Source organism: Coregonus clupeaformis, unplaced genomic scaffold (genome assembly GCF_020615455.1).
Source record: "Coregonus clupeaformis isolate EN_2021a unplaced genomic scaffold, ASM2061545v1 scaf4028, whole genome shotgun sequence".
NCBI classification, from domain to species: domain Eukaryota; kingdom Metazoa; phylum Chordata; class Actinopteri; order Salmoniformes; family Salmonidae; genus Coregonus; species Coregonus clupeaformis.
This window is the reverse complement of record NW_025537482.1, coordinates 7,075-28,547: the sequence shown is the minus strand read 5'-3', so window position 1 is coordinate 28,547 and position 21,473 is coordinate 7,075. Positions and strand designations below refer to the sequence as shown.

Sequence of the window (21,473 nt, the reverse complement as noted above, 5' to 3'; positions counted from 1 at the left end):
TGCCTGGATTAGGACCTGTGCCGCTTCCTGTGTAAGGCAGGGTCGTACTCTCCGAATGTTGTAGAGCATGAACCTGCAGGAGGCGGGTCACCGCCCTTGATGTTGGCGGAGAACTGACAGGGTGTTGTCCAGGGTCACGCCTAGGCTCTTCGCACTCTGGGAGGAGGACACAGCGGAGTTGTCAACCGTGATGGCGAGATCATGGAACGGGCAGTCCTTCCCGGGAGGAAGAGCAGCTCCGTCTTGCCAGGGTTCAGCTTGAGGTGGTGATCCGTCATCCATACTGATATGTCTGCCAGACATGCAGAGATGCGATTCGCCACCTGGTTATCAGAAGGGGAAAGGAGAAGATTAGTTGTGTATCGTCAGCGTAGCAATGATAGGAGAGACCATGTGAGGATATGACAGAGCCAAGTGACTTGGTGTATAGGGAGAAAAGGAGAGGGCCTAGAACTGAGCCTTGGGGGGACACCAGTGGTGAGAGCACGTGGTGCGGAGACAGCTTCTCGCCACGCCACTTGGTAGGAGCGACCGGTCAGGTAGGACGCAATCCAGGAGTGAGCCGCGCCGGAGATGCCCAGCTCGGAGAGGGTGGAGAGGAGGATCTGATGGTTCACAGTGTCAAAGGCAGCAGACAGGTCTAGAAGGACAAGAGCAGAGGAGAGAGAGTTAGCTTTAGCAGTGCGGAGAGTCTCCGTGACACAGAGAAGAGCAGTCTCAGTTGAATGACCAGTCCTGAAACCTGATTGGTTTGGATCAAGAAGGTCATTCTGAGAGAGATAGCAAGAGAGTTGGCTAAAGACGGCACGCTCAATAGTTTTGGAAAGAAAAGAAAGAAGGGATACTGGTCTGTAGTTGTTGACATCAGTGGGGTCGAGTGTTGGTTTTTTTGAGAAGGGGAGCAACTCTCGCTCTCTTGAAGACGGAAGGGACATGGCCAGCGGTCAAGGATGAGTTGATCAGCGTGGTGAGGTAGGGGAGAAGGTCACCGGAGATGGTCTGGAGAAGGGAGGAGGGGATGGGGTCAAGCGGGCAGGTTGTTGGGCGGCCTGCAGTCACAAGTCGCAGGATTTTATCTGGAGAGAGAGGGGAGAAAGAAGTCAAAGCATAGGGTAGGGCAGTGTGAGCAGGACCAGCAGTGTCATTAGACTTAACAAACGAGGATCGGATGTCGTCAACCTTCTTTTCAAAGTGGTTGACGAAGTCATCCACAGAGAGAGGAGGAGGGGGAGGATTCAGGAGGGAGGAAAATGTGGCAAAGAGCTTCCTAGGGTTAGAGGCAGATGCTTGGAATTTAGAGTGGTAGAAGGTGGCCTTAGCAGCAGAAACAGATGAAGAAAATGTAGAGAGGAGGGAGTGAAAAGATGCCAGGTCGGCAGGGAGTTTAGTTTTCTTCCATTTCCGCTCCGCTGCCCGGAGCTCTGTTCTGTGAGCTCGCAGTGAGTCATCAAGCCACGGAGCTGGAGGGGAGGACCGAGCCGGCCGGGAGGATAGGGGACACAGAGAGTCAAAGGATGCAGAAAGGGAGGAGAGGAGGGTTGAGGAGGCAGAATCAGGAGATTGGAGGGAGAAGGATTGAGCAGAGGGAAGAGATGATAGGATGGAAGAGGAGAGAGAGTAGTGGGAGAGAGAGAGCGAAGGTTGCGGCGGCGCATTACCATCTGTGTAGGGGCAGAGTGAGTAGTGTGGGAGGAGAGCGAGAGAGAAAAGGAAACAAAGTAGTGGTCGGAGACATGGAGGGGAGTTGCAGTGAGATTAGTAGAGGAGCAGCATCTAGTGAAGATGAGGTCAAGCGTATTGCCTGCCTTGTGAGTAGGGGGGACGGTGAGAGGGTGAGGTCAAAAGAGGAGAGGAGTGGAAAGAAGGAGGCAGAGAGAAATGAGTCAAATGTGGACATAGGAGGTTGAAATCCCCCAAAACTGTGAGGGTGAGCCATCCTCAGGAAAGGAACTTATCAAGGCGTCAAGCTCATTGATGAACTCTCCAAGGGAACCTGGAGGGCGATAGATGACAAGGATATTAAGCTTAAATGGGCTAGTGACTGTGACAGCATGGAATTCAAATGAGGAGATAGACAGATGGGTTAGGGGAAAAATTGAGAATGTCCACTTGGGAGAGATGAGGATTCCTGTACCACCACCCCTCTGACCAGATGCTCTCGGGGTATGCGAGAACACATGGTCAGACGAGGAGAGAGCAGTAGGAGTAGCAGTGTTTTCAGTGGTGATCCATGTTTCCGTCAGCGCCAGGAAGTCGAGGACTGGAGGTTGGCATAGGCTGGGATGAAGTCAGCTTTGTTGGCAGCAGAGCGGCAGTTCCAGAGGCTGCCTGCGACCTGGAACTCCAGGTGAGGGGGTGCGTGCAGGGACCACCAGGTTAGAGAGGCAGCAGCCGCGCGTGGTGTGGTGGCGTTTGTGTAGCCTGTGCAGAGAGGAGAGAGAACAGGGATAGGCAGAGGCATAGTTGACAGGCTGTAGCAAATGGCTACAAAAATGCAGAGGAGATCGGAATGAAATGAGCTAAGCATCTGGGAGAGGAGAGAGCAGGGCCTCCCTCACCAAAAACTTCTACCTCAGAAACTAAAATTGTTTCACTGAACCACCCGAACAAAAACTCTCCCAACTTCCACCTTTAGAAATCAGAATTGTTGTGAACCACAGCGGTTCAATGTTTAAAGGAATAGACTCAACCCACTTTATTCAGCTAGCTAACTATGACACCATAGCTAACTAGCATGCTAGCATCCAATAACACACAGTTTAGCACCAACACTTGGTCACAACAAACCACCAATAGTGTGTTAACTAGCTAACTAGCATGCTAGCATCCAGTAACACACAGTTTAGCACAAACACTTGGTCACAACAAACCACCAATAGTGTGATAACACACTAAACAGATCATTCGTGTCTGTGTCAAGTTCCTTTCATGACGCAGCAATGATTCAACGTTGGCTAGCTAGGACAAGTATATTGTATTTAGCTACTACAGTACAGTTAGCTGGTCGTGTTGGGTAGCTAGCAATGGCCACTGTGTTGACTTTGTTTGAAGAACGGCTAGCTAGCTAGCTTCGTGCTACACCCGGCACACAATGGCTACTGTGTTGACTCTGACTCTGTTCGAAAACGGCTAGTTAGCTCGCTTCGTACTACAGCCGGCACGGCGAAGACACTGCCAACCTGCAGTAACTACCCACAACAACCCACGATACCTAGCTATGACGCCGTAGCTAACTAGCAAGCTAGCATCCATTAACACACAATTTAGCACCAATACTTGGTTACAACAAACTGCCAAGAGTGTGTTAGCACACTAAACCTGCAGTAACTACCCACAACAACCCACGATACCTAGCTATGACGCCGTAGCTAACTAGCAAGCTAGCATCCATTAACACACAATTTAGCACCAATACTTGGTTACAACAAACTGCCAAGAGTGTGTTAGCACACTAAACAGATAATTCATGTCCGTGTCTAGTTCCTTTCATACGCATAACGCAGCAAAAATTAAAGCGTTGGGTAGCAGCACATTAACATTGGAAACAGCTCTCCCCGTTGCTAATCGTTACCAGTAGCTACCCGCTAGCTAGCTCAGCCTCGTGCTTCGATACTAACCTACAATTACCTACGGAAACCTACAATAACAACAATACTAACCTATAATAAATACAATACCTAACTACAACTAACTACCTACCTACGATCTAATACATGGTTAAGCTTTACTCAACACCATATGAGAAGCTTACCTCCTGCTTACCTCCAGCTAGAGAAAAACACAACCTCTCCCGACAACCTCTCCCGACGAGGAGAGGTTGTCTCACACACCTTTTAATGTTGGTGACATTGATGAGTGTGGTAAGTGAAAGCGTATACAGATGAAACTCCAAGTATACCTTTGGGTCCTTATGGTTGTGTGCACAGAAATAAATACAGACCAGAGCCTATGGCTGTGTGTTTGAGTGTAGCCTAATCACTATCATTGCACTCCAAGGCTCACATTCTGAATACCTTGGCTTTCCCTGCCTGCAGAAATTCCGAATGAACCAAAACAACTGCAGTTGTTAGGATATGTCAGGATATTCTGGCCATTCCCTGTGCTGCTGGATCAAAATGAAGACGTATGCTCTGTCCTCTCAGTCCACTAAAACAGGAAATAGCTGACAGCAGGAATGCCGTCTCTCTCCTCCTGTCTCTATAGGGCTCAAAGTCCACTAGGGGCTACTGCTGTAAACAAACAGCTTCTGACCAGAGCCCAGCACCCTCCCTCCTATCCACCTCTGATCTCTCTGGGTTTTCTTTTGACCTCCATAGAAACCAAAACACTTTGGAAGAGAATAAAGGAGAGGGGTTGTTTCAGTGCTGAGACTGTATTTTTAGATGGGATTGGCATTTGAAGGGAGGAAATTGTGCAGGGACATGTGGGCATGCAGGGACTGTTTATGGTGAAATTACAGGGTGTTCATTTACATTTACGTCATTTAGCAGGCGCTCTTATCCAGAGCGACTTACAGTAGTGAGCGCACACATTTTCGTACTTTTTTGGTACTGGTCCCCCGTGGGAATCAAACTCCCAACACTGCCGTTACACGCACCATGCTCTACCAACTGAGCCACACGGGATCATGGGTTACTAACACAGGTTCCTCAGGGTGCTGATATCTGCGATGTCATGGACACCACAGAATGTGTGGTGTTATAGAGAGAAGCATTGAAGAAACAACACATTTGATCTGATCATCCATTTCAACACAATAATACATTAATATATAATAAAGATGTTTTGGTGAAATTATGATAATGGTAATCATATGAACTACAATATCAGGCAGAGAAATATGCAAGACTGGAAGTCATTACCCTTTGATTGAATGTAATGTTGATCAGAGTAGTGTAAATGTGATGACCCTTTTGGCTCACATGCAGACTAAACCGGGCACGTGCGTGCGCCCGCCATTGCGCGCATGTTGATTTTGTCCATCCACACCAGACGCGATCAGGACACGCAGGTTGAAATATCTAAATGAACTCTGAACCAACTATATTAATTTGGGGACAGGTCGAAACATATGAAACATTCATGGGCATTTAGCTCGCTAGCTTGATGTGGCTAGCTAATTTGTCCCGGGATACAAACGTTGGGTTGTTATTTTACCTGAAATGCACAAGGTCCTTTTTTTCTGGATCATTGTAGAACTTTGACCCATTTTGAGTCTTTACTCTGATAATTAATCTACAGATGAAATGGGACCGTACCAGTCGAAAGTTTGGACACACCTACTCATTCCAGGGTTTTTCTTTATTTTTACTATTTTCTACATTGTAGAATAATAGTGAAGACATCAAAACAATGAAATAACACATATGGAATCATGTAGCAGCCCAAAAAGTGTTTTATATTTTTGATTCTTCAAAGTCGCCACTTTGCACACTCTTGGCATTCTCTCAACCAGCTTCATGAGGTAGTCACCTGGAATGCATTCAATTAACAGGTGTGCCTTTGTTAAAAGTGAATTTGTGGAATTTCTTTCCTTCTTAATGCTTTTGAGCCAATCAGTTGTGTTGTGACAAGGTAGGGGTGGTATACAGAAGATAGCCCTATTTGGTAAAAGACCAAGTCCATATTATGGCAAGAACAGCTCAAATAAGCAAAGAGAAACGACAGTCCATCATTACTTTAAGACATGAAGGTCAGTCTAACCGGAAAATTTCAAGAACTTTGAAAGTTTCTTCAAGTGCAGTCGCAAAAACCATCAAATGCTATGATGAAACTGGCTCTCATGAGGACCGCCACAGGAAAGGAAGACCCAGTTACCTCTGCTGCAGAGGATGAGTTCATGAGAGTTACCAGCCTCAGAAATTGCAGCCCAAATAAATGCTTCACAGAGTTCAAGTAACAGACACATTTCAACATCAACTGCTCAGAGGAGACTGCGTAAATCAGGCCTTCATGGTCGAATTGCTGCAAAGAAACCACTTTTAAAGGACACCAATAAGAAGTGACTTGCTTGGCCAAGAAACACGAGCAATGGACATTAGACCGTTGGAAATCTGTCCTTTGGTCTGATGAGTCCAAATGTGAGATTCTTGGTTCCAACCACTGTGTCTTTGTGAGACGCAGAGTAGGTGAACGGATGATCTCCGCATGTGTGGTTCCCACCGTGAATTATGGAGGAGGAGGTGTGATGGTGTGGGGGTGCTTTGCTGGTGACACTGTCTGTGATTTATTTAGAATTCAAGGCCCACTTAACCAGCATTGCTAACTCAGCATTCTGCAGCGATACGCCATCCCATCTGGTTTGCGCTGAGTGGGACTATCATTTGTTTTTCAACAGGACAATGACCCAACACACCTCCAGGCTGTGTAAGGGCTATTTGACCAAGAAGGAGAGTGATGGAGTGCTGCATCAGATGACCTGGCCTCCACAATCACCCGACCTGAACCCAATTGACCGCAGAGTGGAGGAAAAGCAGCCAACAAGTGCTCAGCCTATGTGGAACTCCTTCAAGACTGTTGGAAAAGCATTCCTCATGAAGCTGCTTGAGAGAATGCCAAGACTGTGCAAAGCTGTCATCAAGGCAGAGGGTGGCTACTTTGAAGAATCAAAAATATAACATATATTTTGATTTGTTTAACACTTTTTGGGCTGCTACATGATTCCATATGTGTTATTTCATAGTTTTGATGTCTTCACTATTATTCTACAATGTAGAAAATAGTAAAAATAAAGAAAAACCCTTGAATGAGTAGGTGTGTCCAAACTTTTGACTGGTACTGTGTGTGTAAATGTATTTTGCAACGCTCGCTCACGTAACGCGGGCGACGTGGTCATCATGTCAGTCAGATCAGAGAAACATGTCTCTCTCCCTGTTTAGCCCGAGTCCTCAGAGCCTTCAGCATCACACAAACCACAAGCCTCTAAAACGAATATCTGCAATAAAAACAGCCTGGCTTTTTTTTCTAGCCCTCTAGGTGAACACGTTCATGGGAAGAGAGCAAGTCTGTTAATCTTGGCTGCTCTAGTCAAGCAGAGACGGATACAAACACACATTCCAATCAGAAGGGGATGGACTGTCTCCTCTCTTTAGTTGACTCTGTGCTGTGTTTGCAAATACTGGCTATTCTTGCCCACTTCAATCTGAAACAGCGATTTTAAGGGTGCACCATAATCACAATCTAGACACCGTGCTCTGTAATTTCTTTCATTCTACCTTGTAAAGTTTTGTGCTCTCTAAATTGATGGGATAACAAGGTTTCTTTTAAACAAGCCCATATCTCCTGTCCAACTGGCCTGAATGATTCAGAAATATTTATACGGTTTCTGTGGCAACCAAAGACGTTTGTCTTCTGTTGTGAGACTTCAGGGCCCATTCTCGTTTGGAGCGGTGACCTCATGATTCTTTTATTTCCATTAATTTGTATGAGAAGAGAGAGCGAGGTGCTGGGTTAACAGAGCAGAGCCTACAGCACAGATGGGTCCCTCACACAGCACAGCCCTTTCTCTCCTTGGCTGTTGTATTTTATGCTTTGGTGTTTACTCACACTGTTTGGAATCCAGTGAAGTCATTCATCTGATATCTGAAATGGCACTCCCATGGCTGAGATTAAGCTCCATATTTGTCATGGTTTTGGCCAAATATGCACAGAGCACATTGACCCACTTAAACTCTCAAGTTCTCAAATTCAAGCGTGAGTGTTTTGGGTAACGCTTTATTTCACATAACTCATTTTCTTATTACTGCAGTTGATTAACAGTAAGTAATGAATTGTTGTGATTTATAAACACAACATGTATACGGCTACAAGTGTACCCGAACCCAAACAATCACAAAGACTTCAATATGTTGGATGTTGATGTATTGTAAACGTTACGGCTGGGGAGTTTAATGTGGTGTGTCGTGTCTGTCCATCAGGCGAGTGGGCGGTCCGAGGGTGACGATGACTGCCAACAAAAGTTCCAAGGCTGCACCCCGAGCAAGAGGGGCTAATGTGCCCCGGGACATCCCCGACAGGTCAGTGACATCACCACCAGCCTTGAGGCCAGGGGGAGGGAGAGGTAGGAGGGAGAGGTAGGGGAGAGGGGAGAGGGTGGAGGGAGAGGGAGAGGGTGGAGGGAGGGAGAGAGAGAGGGGATGGCTCTCAACATGCACTATGATGTCAGGAATAACCAGCGCAGGTGCTCATATCCTTTATTGCCTCAGTCAGGACATTTTCTTCAGGGAGGAAAGTTATTTTTGTAAGTCTGTATGAGTGATAGAGTGATACCGTGGGATCCCACTATGTGTCTGTGTTGAGTGATACACTGCATACAGTAGGTGACATGGCTCATCAACCCACAGTTGTTAGCATTACGTAATTGTTAATAAGGAAGTACTGATTGGCTGCAGTATTCTGTCATGCCTTTTCTCCAGAGTTACAGGGAAGCAGGGATAAGACTAGTAGTCTCTGCTTTTGTAAGCCATCCTCTACATTCTGGAATAGGGCCCCATTCAACTATAAACTCTTTCTGGTCTGAGCAGAGGCTTGTTTGAGTTACCATGTTGAGAGATGACATCTTCCTCCTGGAACAGAGAAACAAACAGGGCTTGTAATGAAAGTGCTGGCGATAGACTGTTCTGTTTTGTGATCTGTATTTCCCTTCAACACTATATATACATGTCCACTGAAACTAGGCTTAGAGTGAAGATTTAAGATCTACAGGAACTGGCATCAACTGGCATGGAAATGCTTACATCGGACTCACAGGGGTGCAACTGCAAGCCTTCACCATCTGCTACTTGGTGTGTAGTCTGTCAGGATGTTAGTTTACCAAGTGCTACATGTCCTTGTATAACACAGCAGTCAGTGGCTGTGGCTCTGACGTGTTTTAGTTGGATCTCTTATGTGAATAACCTTGAGAAGGGATGCCAGTTGGAAGTTAGCTACAGCCCTGGCTGCTACATTGACTCAGTGTGAAATCACCATAGCCTGTGAGGAGTTTAAACATGAACGTCACTGACAGATATTTTTTTTAAGAGAAATTGATTTTGTGCTGAGTAGTTGTTTTTCTGTTACCTCACCATGTCTCCTGAGTTAGATACACTCTTAGAAAAAAGGTGATATCAAGAACCTGAAAAGGTTATTCTGCTGTCCCTATAGGAGAACCCTTTGAATTACCCTTTTTGGTTCCAGGTAGAACCCTTTTGGTTCCAGGTAGAATCATTTTGGGTTCCATGTAGGACCCTTTCCACAGAGTGTTCTACATGGAACCCAAAAGGGTTCTACTTGGAACCAAAAAGTGTTCTCCCTGGAACCAAAAAGTGTTATCCTATGGGGACACCCAAATAACCCTTTTAGAACCCTTTTTTCTAAGAGTGTAGTGAGCCCTGGTCTCCTTCTGATAATCTACTCAGGTTACATCAAGTGTTTGAATCTAACAATTGTACCCCATCACTCATCTAAAAAGATAAACACAGTTCTCTAGAAACAATAACACTCCCTAGCTCTGTTACCATCAACACTCTACACAGTTCATGATGTTTCTATTGTTTTTGACTTATAAAAAATGGCACAATGTTAAATAAAGGTTAAATAAAATAAAATAACAAATAAAAATATGATTTAAGAGAGGAAACTGTAATTTATGCACAGAGAGAACAGCGTTATATACTTGCCCCCATCTTCCCACAAGTCTCTCTATCCTAGATGGAGAAAAATAAAGGATTCTGTCAGTAAATCACTATCATTCCTTGGCAAGAAAGAATTCTGAGAAGACAACTTCTCATAAGATCTGGGAGGGGGGCAGCACGTCTTTGATGGGCACTTCTTTTAATAGAAAAGATCATTGCTGAGAAAAGAAATTAAGTAACTGGAAAGCTGGATATAAATCTATAAAAAGGTCAAAGGAAATGAAATAAAACACATTTATGAGAGGAAGAGAGAGGGTGTCTTGAGGGTGAAGCTCAAAATGAAATAGAGGGGATATTAATGGCTTCTCTCTTTTTGAAAATCTATCTATTTATCTGGGTTACTGGAAGCCCTCCTGTTGTGGCCCGGTCTATCAACAGAACAGGAAGTGGCCTATGGTTGATGTGATGTGCCCTGGCTGGAGGACAGTGGGTCCAGGACCCAGGAGCCAGGCCCTCACTGGCACCCAGCTCAGTACATGTGTGGCCGCCACAGTTGAAGCTGCCCAGCACCAGAGCCAGGCTTGTTTTAACTGGCCCAGTCCTGACCACCAGAACACCCCATCCCCAACGCAGCTATCCGTACTGGAGAATTCTGCACTTTATGTTTTCCTTTTGTGTGAAAAGGAACTTACAGGGGCTTAATACTGCAGTCAAACCAGCTTTTATGACTCCTGGAGTAATCTTGGCCAAGGCATGCCTAAGGGGGTATTTTTGAACGTGCACTGTTATTCTACTGGCTGATTGAACTTAAATTTGGGTATAATGGTCTGATGGGTGGATAGGGGGTGTTTGAATCGATATATTACAAAGGGTCTGTTGCTATTTGAAATACATCTACAGTGATATTACACTGGGGCAGTTTTGACTATCACAGAATGTTATGACTGTTGAGAGGTCAAACAAGAACCAGACTGAATTTATACTAAACAAAAACACAAATGCAACATGCAACAATTTCAACGATTTTACTGAGTTACAGTTCATATAAGGAAATCAGTCAACTGAAAAAAAAAAATTATGCCCTAAATCTATGGATTTCACATGACTGGGCAGGGGCGCAGCCATGGGTGGGCCTGGGAGGGCATAGGCCCTTCCACTTGGGAGCCAAGTGTCAACTGATATTGAATACTTATCGTTCCTAGTGAGATTCCAGTAACCAATCATATTATATTATATTGTGATATGTTTAAAAGTTGACAGCTATTTCAAATCAGCTGTCAGAAGCTGCATGACGAGCAGTTTATTTTGAGCCAATCAAAACTCAATATTCTATCTTAGTCCCTCTCCTAACCTCACGTTCTACACCAGTGGGCTCCAACATGTTGAAAAGGAGCTAGAACGGAACGTGAAGAGCTACCGCCATTCTATGGAAGAAAAACTACGTTTCAAATCGTCATGGGAAGTTGTATAAAATGTAACAAAAAAGAGAGAACTGGATATTAACACTCACTTATCTATCCGAACATGCTGTGAAGGTTTTGAGGGGAAGATTGACGCCAGGATTTGGTGAGTTTTCATAAGGAGAACGAGCCACTAGCGATTAGGCTAATTAAGCTATTGCTAGTATTTTGTGTGTGTTCATACTGAACCAAGCATACGCACAAGCTGTTAACATTTAGGCTAGCTCAGCTATCGCTCAATTGAAATAGCAAACGTAAGTGATCATGCTAATCATGCATGGCGAACTATTTTAGTTTTCATACTTTTATAAAATGTGATTAGCTATTATCATAATCCATTTTGGTACGCAGTTATGTTTTAGATTACTTTCTAAGAAATGGTGTATAGGTATAAGCACTAGCGCTTTCCATTTGCCCAGGCTAGTCTATTGTTCAGTCCACGTGCGCCTGGTGCTGTAGTTGTATAAAGATCTTTCCATTTGCCCAGGCTAGTCTATTGTTCAGTCCACGTGCGCCTGGTGCTGTAGTTGTGTAAAGATCTTTCCATTTGCCCAGGCTAGTCTATTGTTCAGTCCACGTGCGCCTGGTGCTGTAGTTGTGTAAAGATCTTTCCGTTTGCCCAGGCTAGTCTATTGGTCAGTCCACGTGCGCCTGGTGCTGTAGTTGTGTAAAGATCTTTGCATTGCTCAGGCTAGTTTATTGTTTAGTTCAAGTTTTATTTTCTTAAGCTAAGAGCTATATTAATGTTTATATGAAAGGTACTCATGGTATATATAGTGTGTGATCCTGTTTGTAAAACAGGTCCGTTTTTCTTAGTATGGATTCAGTTCCACCAAGGATGGCGAGCCGCCCTAACCCAGGACATCCGTTAGAAGATTTGCATGCGAAGATTTATTTTTCCTTTTCCTTGGAGGACACTGAATTTGCACTGCCATACTACGGTGTGGTAGGATTCTTTGTTGCAAGACATCATTGCACCATACATTGCAGTGGGACTGACATAAGCACATACCACTTTTAAACACCTTACAGTGTTTATTGATATGCACAGTCACTCACATTTGATTCCATCTCATAGTGGTTTATAAGTCAGTATTTGTGAATTGGGTTGTGTTTTTCTGTGGATTAATGTTTATTGTATTTGTATTGAACTTTGAACATTGAAAGCTGAGCTACCCTCAGATTAAAATAGTTGGGTGCACCCTAGTAAACTATAGGTGGGATATATGGCCGATATCTAAGTCTATTGTACTGTTGATGTATTGAATTCATATTGAGCTCATTGTACAAATGTCACATCAATATTTACTCAAAGTGATTCTTTTTTTTGTAAGAATTTTAATTACAAAATGCAAGCCGGCATTATTTTCCTAAATTATTCAGTTGTGCGGTCTTCATTTCTCACTACTTCTCCAGAAGCGAACCTAACTGGTCCAATCGAGTTTAAGCTTAAACATAGTGTTAAGCAATTGTTACTCAGGCCCACCCACTGGGGAGCCAGGCCCAGCCAATCAGAATGAGTTTTTCCCAACAAAAGGGCTTTATTACAGACAGAAATACTCCTCAGTTTCATCAGCTGTCCGGGTGACTGGTCTCAGACGATCCCGCAGGTGAAGAAGACGATTGTGGAGGTCCTGGGCTGGCATGGTTACATGTGGTCTGCAATTGTGAGGTTGGTTGGACTTACTGCCAAATTCAACGTTGGAGGCGGCTTATGGTAGAGAAATGACAGTTCTGGTGGACATTCCTGCAGTCAGCATGCCAATTGCACTCTCCCTCAAAACTAGAGATATCTGTGGCATTGTGTTGTGTGACAAAACTGCACATTTTAGAGTGGTCTTTTATTGTCCCCAGCACAAGGTGCACTTGTGTAATGATCATGTTGTTTAATCAGCTTCTTGATATGCTACACCTGTCAGGTGGATGGATTTAAATTGGCAAAGTAAAAAATGCTCATTAACAGGGATGTAAACAAATTTGTGCCCAACATTTGAGAGAAATAACCTTTTTGTGTGTATGGAACATTTCTGGGTTCTTTTATTTCAGCTCATGAAACATGGGACCAACACTTTACAAGTTGCGTTTCTATTTTTGTTCAATATATAATGTGCATTTGGAGCAATACTGTGGATATATACTGTACAGTTTGATTTAAAGGCCATTAGCAATAATGTTTCCCCAGCAGAAGCTTATTGTTGAAAATAGCTCCATCAAAATGCTTTTTAGATATATTCTTACAAATTAATGTGGCAAATCAAAACTAAATGTAGATTAATTACAGAACTGAACAATGGGGTTCAACCTTGAGAATGTTGGTTACTAAAAGTAATCCGTCCTCTTGCTATTTTCACCCTTGTTTGGTCTTTATCCATTTGCTTTCCTTTGAAACCATATCGCATATGTTTCCATTTTAGACGCACTGGATAATTGGACATAACTTTGGACTTTTACCACAGTCAACTGGAACGTGATCTAGCTAGCACTATTCTGCAAAACGATGATGTATGAATAGCTTCATCCAGGACACTGGTCATTATGGTCCTGGACTAGGCTTAAACTGTGTCCAGGAAACTGAACCTATGAGTCCAGCCTCTGGACTGGGTTTAATGAGAGTGAACCCTGAGTCCAACCCCCAGGTCCAAACCAGGCATGTGGGGCCAGTTTCACTCCCCTCTACCTCATTATGAGAAACCAGGCAGTTTCAACTGGAGAAGTTAGATACAGTAGTCCCTCAGAGCTAATCTGTAGTGATCTGGTTCTCAATTTATTTTCTGAGATTTTTACAAATCAATTAAAAATGAAAAGCTGAAATGTCTCGAGCCAATAAGTATTCAACCCCTTTGTTTTGGCAAGCTTAAATAAGTTCAAAAGTAAAAATGTGCTTAATAAGTTGCATGGACTCATTGTGTGCAATAATACATTTACATTTTAGTCATTTAGCAGACGCTCTTATCCAGAGCGACTTACAGTTAGTGAGTGCATACATGTTTTTTGTTGTTTTCTTAAATATTATTTTTCATAATAGTGTTTAACATGATTTCTTAATGACTACCTCATCTCTGTACCCCACACGTACAATTATCTGTAAGGTCCCTCAGTCGAGCAGTGAATTTCAAACGCACAGATTCAACAAAGACCAGGGAGGTTTTCCAATGCCTCGCAAAATAAGGGCACCTATTGGTACATGGGTACAAATAAATAAATAAAAAGACATTGAATATCCCTTTGTACATGGTAAAGCTATTAATTACACTTTGGATGGTGTATCAATACGCCCAGTCACTACAAAGATACAGGCGTCCTTCCTAACTCAGTTACCAGAGAGGAAGGAAACCGCTCAAGGATTTCACCATGAGGCCAATGGTGACTTTAAAACAGTTACAGAGTTTAATGGCTGTGATAGGAGAAAACTGAGGATAGATCAACAACATTGTAGTTACTACACAATACTAACCTAATTGACAGAGTGAAAAGAAGGAAGCCTGTACAGAATAAAAATATTCCAAAACATAATGTTATGGGTATGCTTGTAAACGTTCCGGACTGGGATGTTTTTCAGGATAAAAAAAGAAACGGAATGGAGATTAAGTACAAGCAAAATCCTAGAGGAAAACCTGGTTCAGTCTGCTTTCCACCAGACACTGGGAGATTAATTCACCTTTCAGCAGGACAATAACCTAAAACACAAGGCCAAATCTACACTGGAGTTGCTTACCAAGAAGAGAGTGAATGTTCCTGAGTCGCCAAGTTACAGTTTTGACTTAAATTTACTTAAAAATCTATGGCAAGACCTGAAAATGGTTGTCTAGCAATGATCAACAACCAATTTGACAGAGTTGAAGAAATTTGAAAAGAATAATGTGCAAATGTTGCACAATCCAGGTGTGGAAAGCTCTTAGAGACTTACCCAGAAAGACTCACAGCTGTAATCGCTGCTAAAGGTGCTTCTACAAAGTATTGACTCGGGTGTAGTAAATTAGATATTTCTGTATTTAATTTTCAAAACATTTGCATAAATGTCTAAAAACATGTTTTCACGTCGTCATTATGGGGTATTGTGTGTGTAGATGGGTGAGAAAAAACATCTATGTAATCCATTTGGAATTCAGGCTGTAACACAACAAAATGTGGAATAAGTAAAGGGGTATGCATACTTTCTGAAGGCACTGTAATTGAAAGACTTATTGTCACTCATATTGTTATTTGTTCTATAATAGGCCTACCCTACACTCAGAAAAAAAAGGTGCTATCTAGAACCTAAATGGTTCTTCGGCTCCAGGTAGAACCCTTTTGGGTGCTGTACAGGTGCTGTACACCTCTCTCCCTAGTAGTCCCCACCCTAGGTTTGTTCTGTCAACTCTATTGGATTTGAACCCGTAATGCTTGTTTAGAATGTACAATTAGGATTGTTTGAGAAGGAGGCAGGCAGTTTGTCAGGAGGAGTTAGGTCACTGACACAGTGAGTCAGACAGTCTGACTCTGGCCTGCAGTTGATCAGGTGCTGTACAGCTCTCTCCCCAGTAGTCCCCACCCTCGTGTGAAAGACAGAGCCCAGAGGTGTGAAGAGATCTGTCTCAACCTGCACCTCGGATCACAGCCATCACTTCCTCCTCCCAGCCCAGCCCAGCTCACACTTGTTATTCTAACCATCGCTAGCTGTGACATCAGATCCCCACCACCGCCTTGGGTTTCGCAAGCCTCAGTCAGGAGCCAAGTCCAGAAAGTTCCCAAAGACTTCTGAGTGGGGTAGAAACGGAAGAGTCAGAGATGGGTGAGAAAGAGTGTGTCTCTCTCTGTGAAAAGCCCAAATGAGGTCAGCAGCAGGGTGTTTTATCCACATTGCTCAGCAGTGAGCAGCAGCAACGTAGCATTAGCGTCGGTGTGAGGTGAACAATGAGCCAGTCTGTAATGAGCCAGGGGCCGGGCCGGCGTCCTCTCTGTGAGGCTGTTAGCTGTTAGCATCAGGAAACACAGACAACTCTCCCAGGACTAGTGCGGTAGGCTGCTGGTGAAGGTAAGACCTAAGAGCGTCTCATCTGTCTCTCAGTGTGGTGTATTCCCATGGCTTTGTGTGTGGCGTCTACATCAATTCTACCCAAATTATTTTAATTATGTGGAAAAATCCACACATGCATTTTTACTGTAGATATGTATTTGCTTTGGCTTCGAACAGGAATCCCATACTGCCAAAGTTATGTCACATTACTGGGTGCTTTCCATTGGTTATTTTACATGAGTGGTCAAAGTTTTCATGTTGCCTATTATCTTAGAAATACATTCTGGCGTTTAAGGTTTTTCTTCTCCAAAGAAAGCGTTTTTCCCCCTCTGTTGCCATATAAGCTTTAGCTGCAATGATTAATCTTCCGCTGGTAAGCAGAAAACACCTGAGGTAACTACTGGTATTCCACGCCTAGTTTCTCTCAATGTGCAGTCAGCAGTGTTGAGAGGAATTCACAGCAGCTCTCAGTGCCAGACTCTTCCGAGCTGTTTAGTGAGCAGAATTATTATTTTGCTATTTGGGAGCAGATAAAGTAACGTTGTAAGGAATGGTACCATGATGTTTCTGACCCAGCCCCCCTACTCTTGTTCCAGGTGCCAGTCTGCGTCCCCACCCCCCATTCTCTCTGCCACACAGGGGCGGTGCCACGCCCCGCTCAGCGACAGCGAGGACAACAGGCAGCACGTCAGATACGTCAAAACAGACGGCAGACTCTTGGGCCGGGCCGGCTGGAGCAGCAAGACCGCTAGCCTCTGCAGCGGAGCCTCCCTCTCCTGTGACCTTCCGTCCCAGAGCCGACTTACCAAGTCCAAGAGCATTGGCTGCCTGAACAACAAGCTCTCCATCTACAAGCCCTCTGGTGGGGCTCAGGTGGGTCAGGAGGCCCAGAGGGGCCAGGAGGAGCAGAAAGAGAACCAGAAACAGGAGGATCTTCCTGGGGGGGGTGGACTGAGTGGTGGGCCCCTGAGCTGGAGCACCCTATCCCTGGGACCCTCGTCCAACCACGTCCACAAGCGCACCCTCTCTCTCAGCCGCCCCGTGTCGGGGGCATCCTCTGTGGCCATCCGTAAGAAGATCTCAGAATGGGAGTGCAGGAGGGTGGCTCTGCCTAGGATGAGCCTGTGTCTGGAGAAGAGGCCTGTAGGTGAGCGTGTGGGCGGCAGCGAGGGCTGCCCCAGCCTCCTCTCCTCACCTTGCAGTGAGAAGACCTTTGACTTCAAGAGCATCCGGAGGATGAGTACGGCTTTCTCAGAGTGCTCCTACCCAGAGACGGAGGAAGAAGAGGCAGCCTCAGACAGGGAGGGCTTGGGCCGCTTCCAGAAGAGGCCAGGAAAGACCGACTCCTCTGCGTTATTCCTGCACTCCCTGTCTGCGCGGAAGGAAACGTCTGCTGTACTCAATCGGATACAAAAGATCGAGAAGGTGCTGAAGGAGAGCCCCAGCCAGCCACCGCGGTATCTTAGTAACTGCTATGCACCAGACAAAACGAGACAGCAGTCTTTTACAATAGGTGGGATCGAGGACTTGGACAGTAGGGGCACCAGTAAACGCAGCAGTATATGTTCCGTGGCCACAGAACCAGACGCCCCGCCGGCATCTGATAAACTCTCCAGACAGAGGTTCAGTGTGAGCTCAACCCGGTCAGAGACCGAGAGCCCAGAGCCCCCCTGTCAACAGACCCCAGAGGGCATGCCAGTCAACCCCCTGCCCAAACCTAAACGCACCTTTGAGTACGACGCCAACCGCAACCACAAGGGCATGTCGCCAAGCAACGGACTACCTCCTGGCAGTGCCTCTGAGGAGTCACCACCCCTGCTGCCCACCACCCCCGCACCCAACATGACGCAAAATCTGACAAAGGACGGGAGCACCCCTAAGAGACTACAGGACAGGTGAGAATAGTCACGTCACCTCTAGATGTGTACACGCTTAGGAAAAAGGGTTCCTAATAGGTTCTTCGGCTGTCCCCATAGGAGAATCCATTTTGGTTCCAGTTAGAACCCTTTTTGGTTCCAGTTAGAACCCTTTTAGTTTCCATGTTAGAACCCTCTGTAGAAAGGGTTCTTTCTATCTGGAACCAAATGTGTTCTACCTGCAACCAAAAAGGGTTCTTCAAAGTGTTCTCCTATGAGGACAGCTGAAGAACTCTTTAAGGTTCTAGATTACAGTCTTAGAACAGAATGTGCTGTCTTTTATTGTAATGGTATGTGTCAGTAAGTCCACGGTTCAGTGAACTGATGTTTTTGTGTTGTGCTTAGTGCATTCTCAGACAGTAAAAACGTGTATCTTATCCCCTGGGCCCTCCCTCTCCCTCCGAATCAGCCATGCTGATCAAACAACATGGTGAACAGGAGATGCTGATTTATGTAGCTGCACAACAAAACATGGGTCCTGCAGGCTGCAGTAAAAACAGAGAGGCAGCGAATTTGTTTAGTTCCTTTCTGAGAGTTGCACATGGACGACTAGAACATTTATTTGTCTTGGATTTGTAAATGTCCTGAGAATGTTTTTAGGGGGGTAAGGATCACAGACCAAGCGTTTACTTTGTTGGTGTTCTAGTGTATTGAATTATTGGCCTTTTGTCTGTCTCTGGCTGTAGTCAGATAGACAGTAGAGCGGTCGCACTCACTTCATATTGATGCTGCTAACTGAATTGGTTCCACCAAGTCTGCCTCTGTTCAGCGTTTGATAATAAGCAGATAAATGTCGAATCTGCTGTTAATTTTCTCAAGGCCTCAATGTTTTCCTGCATTAGAAAGATGGTATTTTTGGCCTCATATGAAGAGTATCGCATTGTTCTATTGATATTGCTTATAGCTTTTGTTTTTCTGGCTTTTCTAATGTGAGTTGTCTAGAATGCTGCCATTGAAATGTAATATGTTAAATTGAGTTTCTGCCATTTTTCCAGTGTTCTTTTGTAAGAATGCCAGGCTTTCATTGAACAAACATTAAGTAGCCTAATTGCAATACAAACAAATTGCAAATGTCAACTACATTAGACAGGGCATTGTATATCTTAGTATAAGGCCAGGTAACAAAAGTCTGCTGTCTGTGAGAAACAATCAAAGTATTACTGTAAATAGCTCTATAACACAATGCACTCTAATAATTACATTTTACATTTACATTTTAGTCATTTAGCAGACGCTCTTATCCAGAGTGACTTACAGTTAGTGAGTGCATACATTTTCTGTTTGATATAGAACATCCTTAAATATCTCTACTCAGCTCGAGCCAAACTGTTAATATCCAAGACCATAAATAGTTCTATCCATGAAATCCAACAGCTTTTCAACAACGTTCCAAGTAACTCTTACATCAAAACAGGACTGTATTATTCTTCAATCATGCCTGTTATATAGCAAAGGCCTACAGTATATTGTCTTGCCAGTGGACATCCCAAGGTTCCCAGTGTGCCTCCTCATCCCTCTTCATTATGTTGCTATAGAGCTGTGCAGTACAGGCGCCTGTTATATCTTTCTGGAACACTTGATATTGTTTATTACCCTCATTCTTTATCCCCCTTCAAATTGACTTCAGAGCACAACTTGTTTAGGCCAATGACTGAGGGCAGGGCCTTGCCAGATCCTCTTGATGAGCGGGGAGGAGGAAGAGGAGATCTTTTAATGTCCCTGACTTGGAGTCAGTGTTTAACATTCCTGCGGCAGAGGCAATTTCAGAGCATGTTTAAAAGCCATGAGCCGTCAATGGAGCAGGACAGCAGGATAGCAGGCGTGATCTCACTGATTTAATGGAGGGACACTCCCCCTGTCCTGTCCTGTCCTGAGCATTCAGAGTCCAGACACACACAAGCTGTCATGCTGTGTACATACGTACAGTACACAGAACTCCAGAAAATATGTGGGTTGGTGGTAAATAAACAGGAAATGACTTTGTGATTGGAGCACATGTTGCTGTCAGCGTAATTAGATTAGTGGTGCTCTAAACCAGTGTTCCAGGTCTCTCTCTTTCTCTCTCTCTCTCTCTCTCTCTCTCTCTCTCTCTCTCTCTCTCTCTCTCTCTCTCTCTCTCTCTCCTCTCTCTCTCTCTCTCTCTCTCTCTCTCTCTCTCTCTCTCTCTCTCTCTCTCTCTCTCTCTCTCTCTCTCTCTCTCTCTCTCTCTCTCTCTCTCTCTCTCTCTCTCTGTTTAATTGGCAGCTTCTTAGAGGGCTGTTGAGAGATGAGGCATATTTGGGTCTCCTTGGAACATTCTAAGTGGCTTTCATCCTCTCAGGTGGTCCTTGTTGATTGTAATCGGGCAGTAGAGGATGTCAGGATGGAATGAACCAGACCCTCTGGACTGCAGCTCTCCTCTCCACTGTGTCAGCACACAGCCATGCATGATTAAATACAATTTTCCTTTCTGCTTTTTTCATCCTCCTTGTTTCTTCCCATCTTTTCCTCCCTCTCGCTCTCTGTCCTCCCTCTTTTCCTCTCCGTGATTCTCCCTCCATCAATCCCCTCTCTTTCTCTTCTGACTCGCTCTCTCTCTTTCTCTCTCTCTCTCTCTCTCTCTCTCTCTCTCTCTCTCTCTCTCTCTCTCTCTCTCTCTCTCTCTCTCGCTCTAGGGAGTCATGTGAGTTGGAGGATGCTTCCAGCCTGGCCTCCTCGTACCCGTCCTCTCCCACAGAGAATGGCACTGTTTCCACAGAGACCCGCGGCAGCAGCCGGCCCAGCTCCAAAAGCACTTTAGAGGAGAACGCCTATGAGGACATAGTGGGTAAGCATGGTGCTGTGTCTGGAGACCTGAGGAGAACTCAGCCTGACCCGGGACACGTACTTATGCATTATAATTCAGTGAATAACCAGGATTGTGAAAGCAAAACTCTATCAGTGGCTCCTGATGCAAGCAGTAATTCCAAAATCCTTTCACACACTTGGTAGATTTCTAGAGAAGTCTGATTGTTGGCCACTCTCTTATATCCTCACGCTCTCAGCTGCCAAGTAGACTGGATTGTCTTTATTCTAAAGGATGGCACGAAGATGTGTGCTGCTTTCTGGTTTCACCATCAACTCCTAATTGTTATGGACTGATAACAAGTATTTCTTCTTCTGCTGAAAGCTCTGTGTGTCTGTCTCCAGACAATGGTTATGCGGGAGCCAGCAACAACAGATGGGTTATATAATGCTAGCTGGCCTTCCCCTGGTTAAAAGGAATTTGACAGTCATGGTGTACATTTATATCGCATCTGCTTTCTATTGGAACAATCCCAATTAGCTGACTGAAAAACTCTTAGGGCTTTTCAAAAATCAATGGTAGGTTTATACTTCATATTCCTGCTTTATGTTTATTCAGCCCTGTATGGTCATGTCAAGAAAATATGATCATCACTCACTCTACATTATCAGGCCATTCCTTGAGACAAAGAATGGCATTCCACCGTTTACTGGATTAAATTGTAAG

The 21,473-nt window shown here is 44.6% G+C and overlaps 1 protein-coding gene across 1 annotated transcript; it reads left to right on the top strand.

Moving 5' to 3' along the window:
• Positions 1-7,917: 7,917 nt before the first annotated feature.
• Positions 7,918-20,789, top strand: LOC123490456 (DENN domain-containing protein 2B-like; the record flags this gene model as incomplete). The annotated part of the gene is given in 3 exon segments (XM_045220488.1): positions 7,918-8,015; positions 16,664-17,962; positions 20,638-20,789. Coding segments are annotated over 3 exon segments (1,525 nt in total), but the record flags the coding sequence as incomplete, so codon positions are not given.
• Between the last annotated feature and the right edge of the window lie 684 nt (positions 20,790-21,473).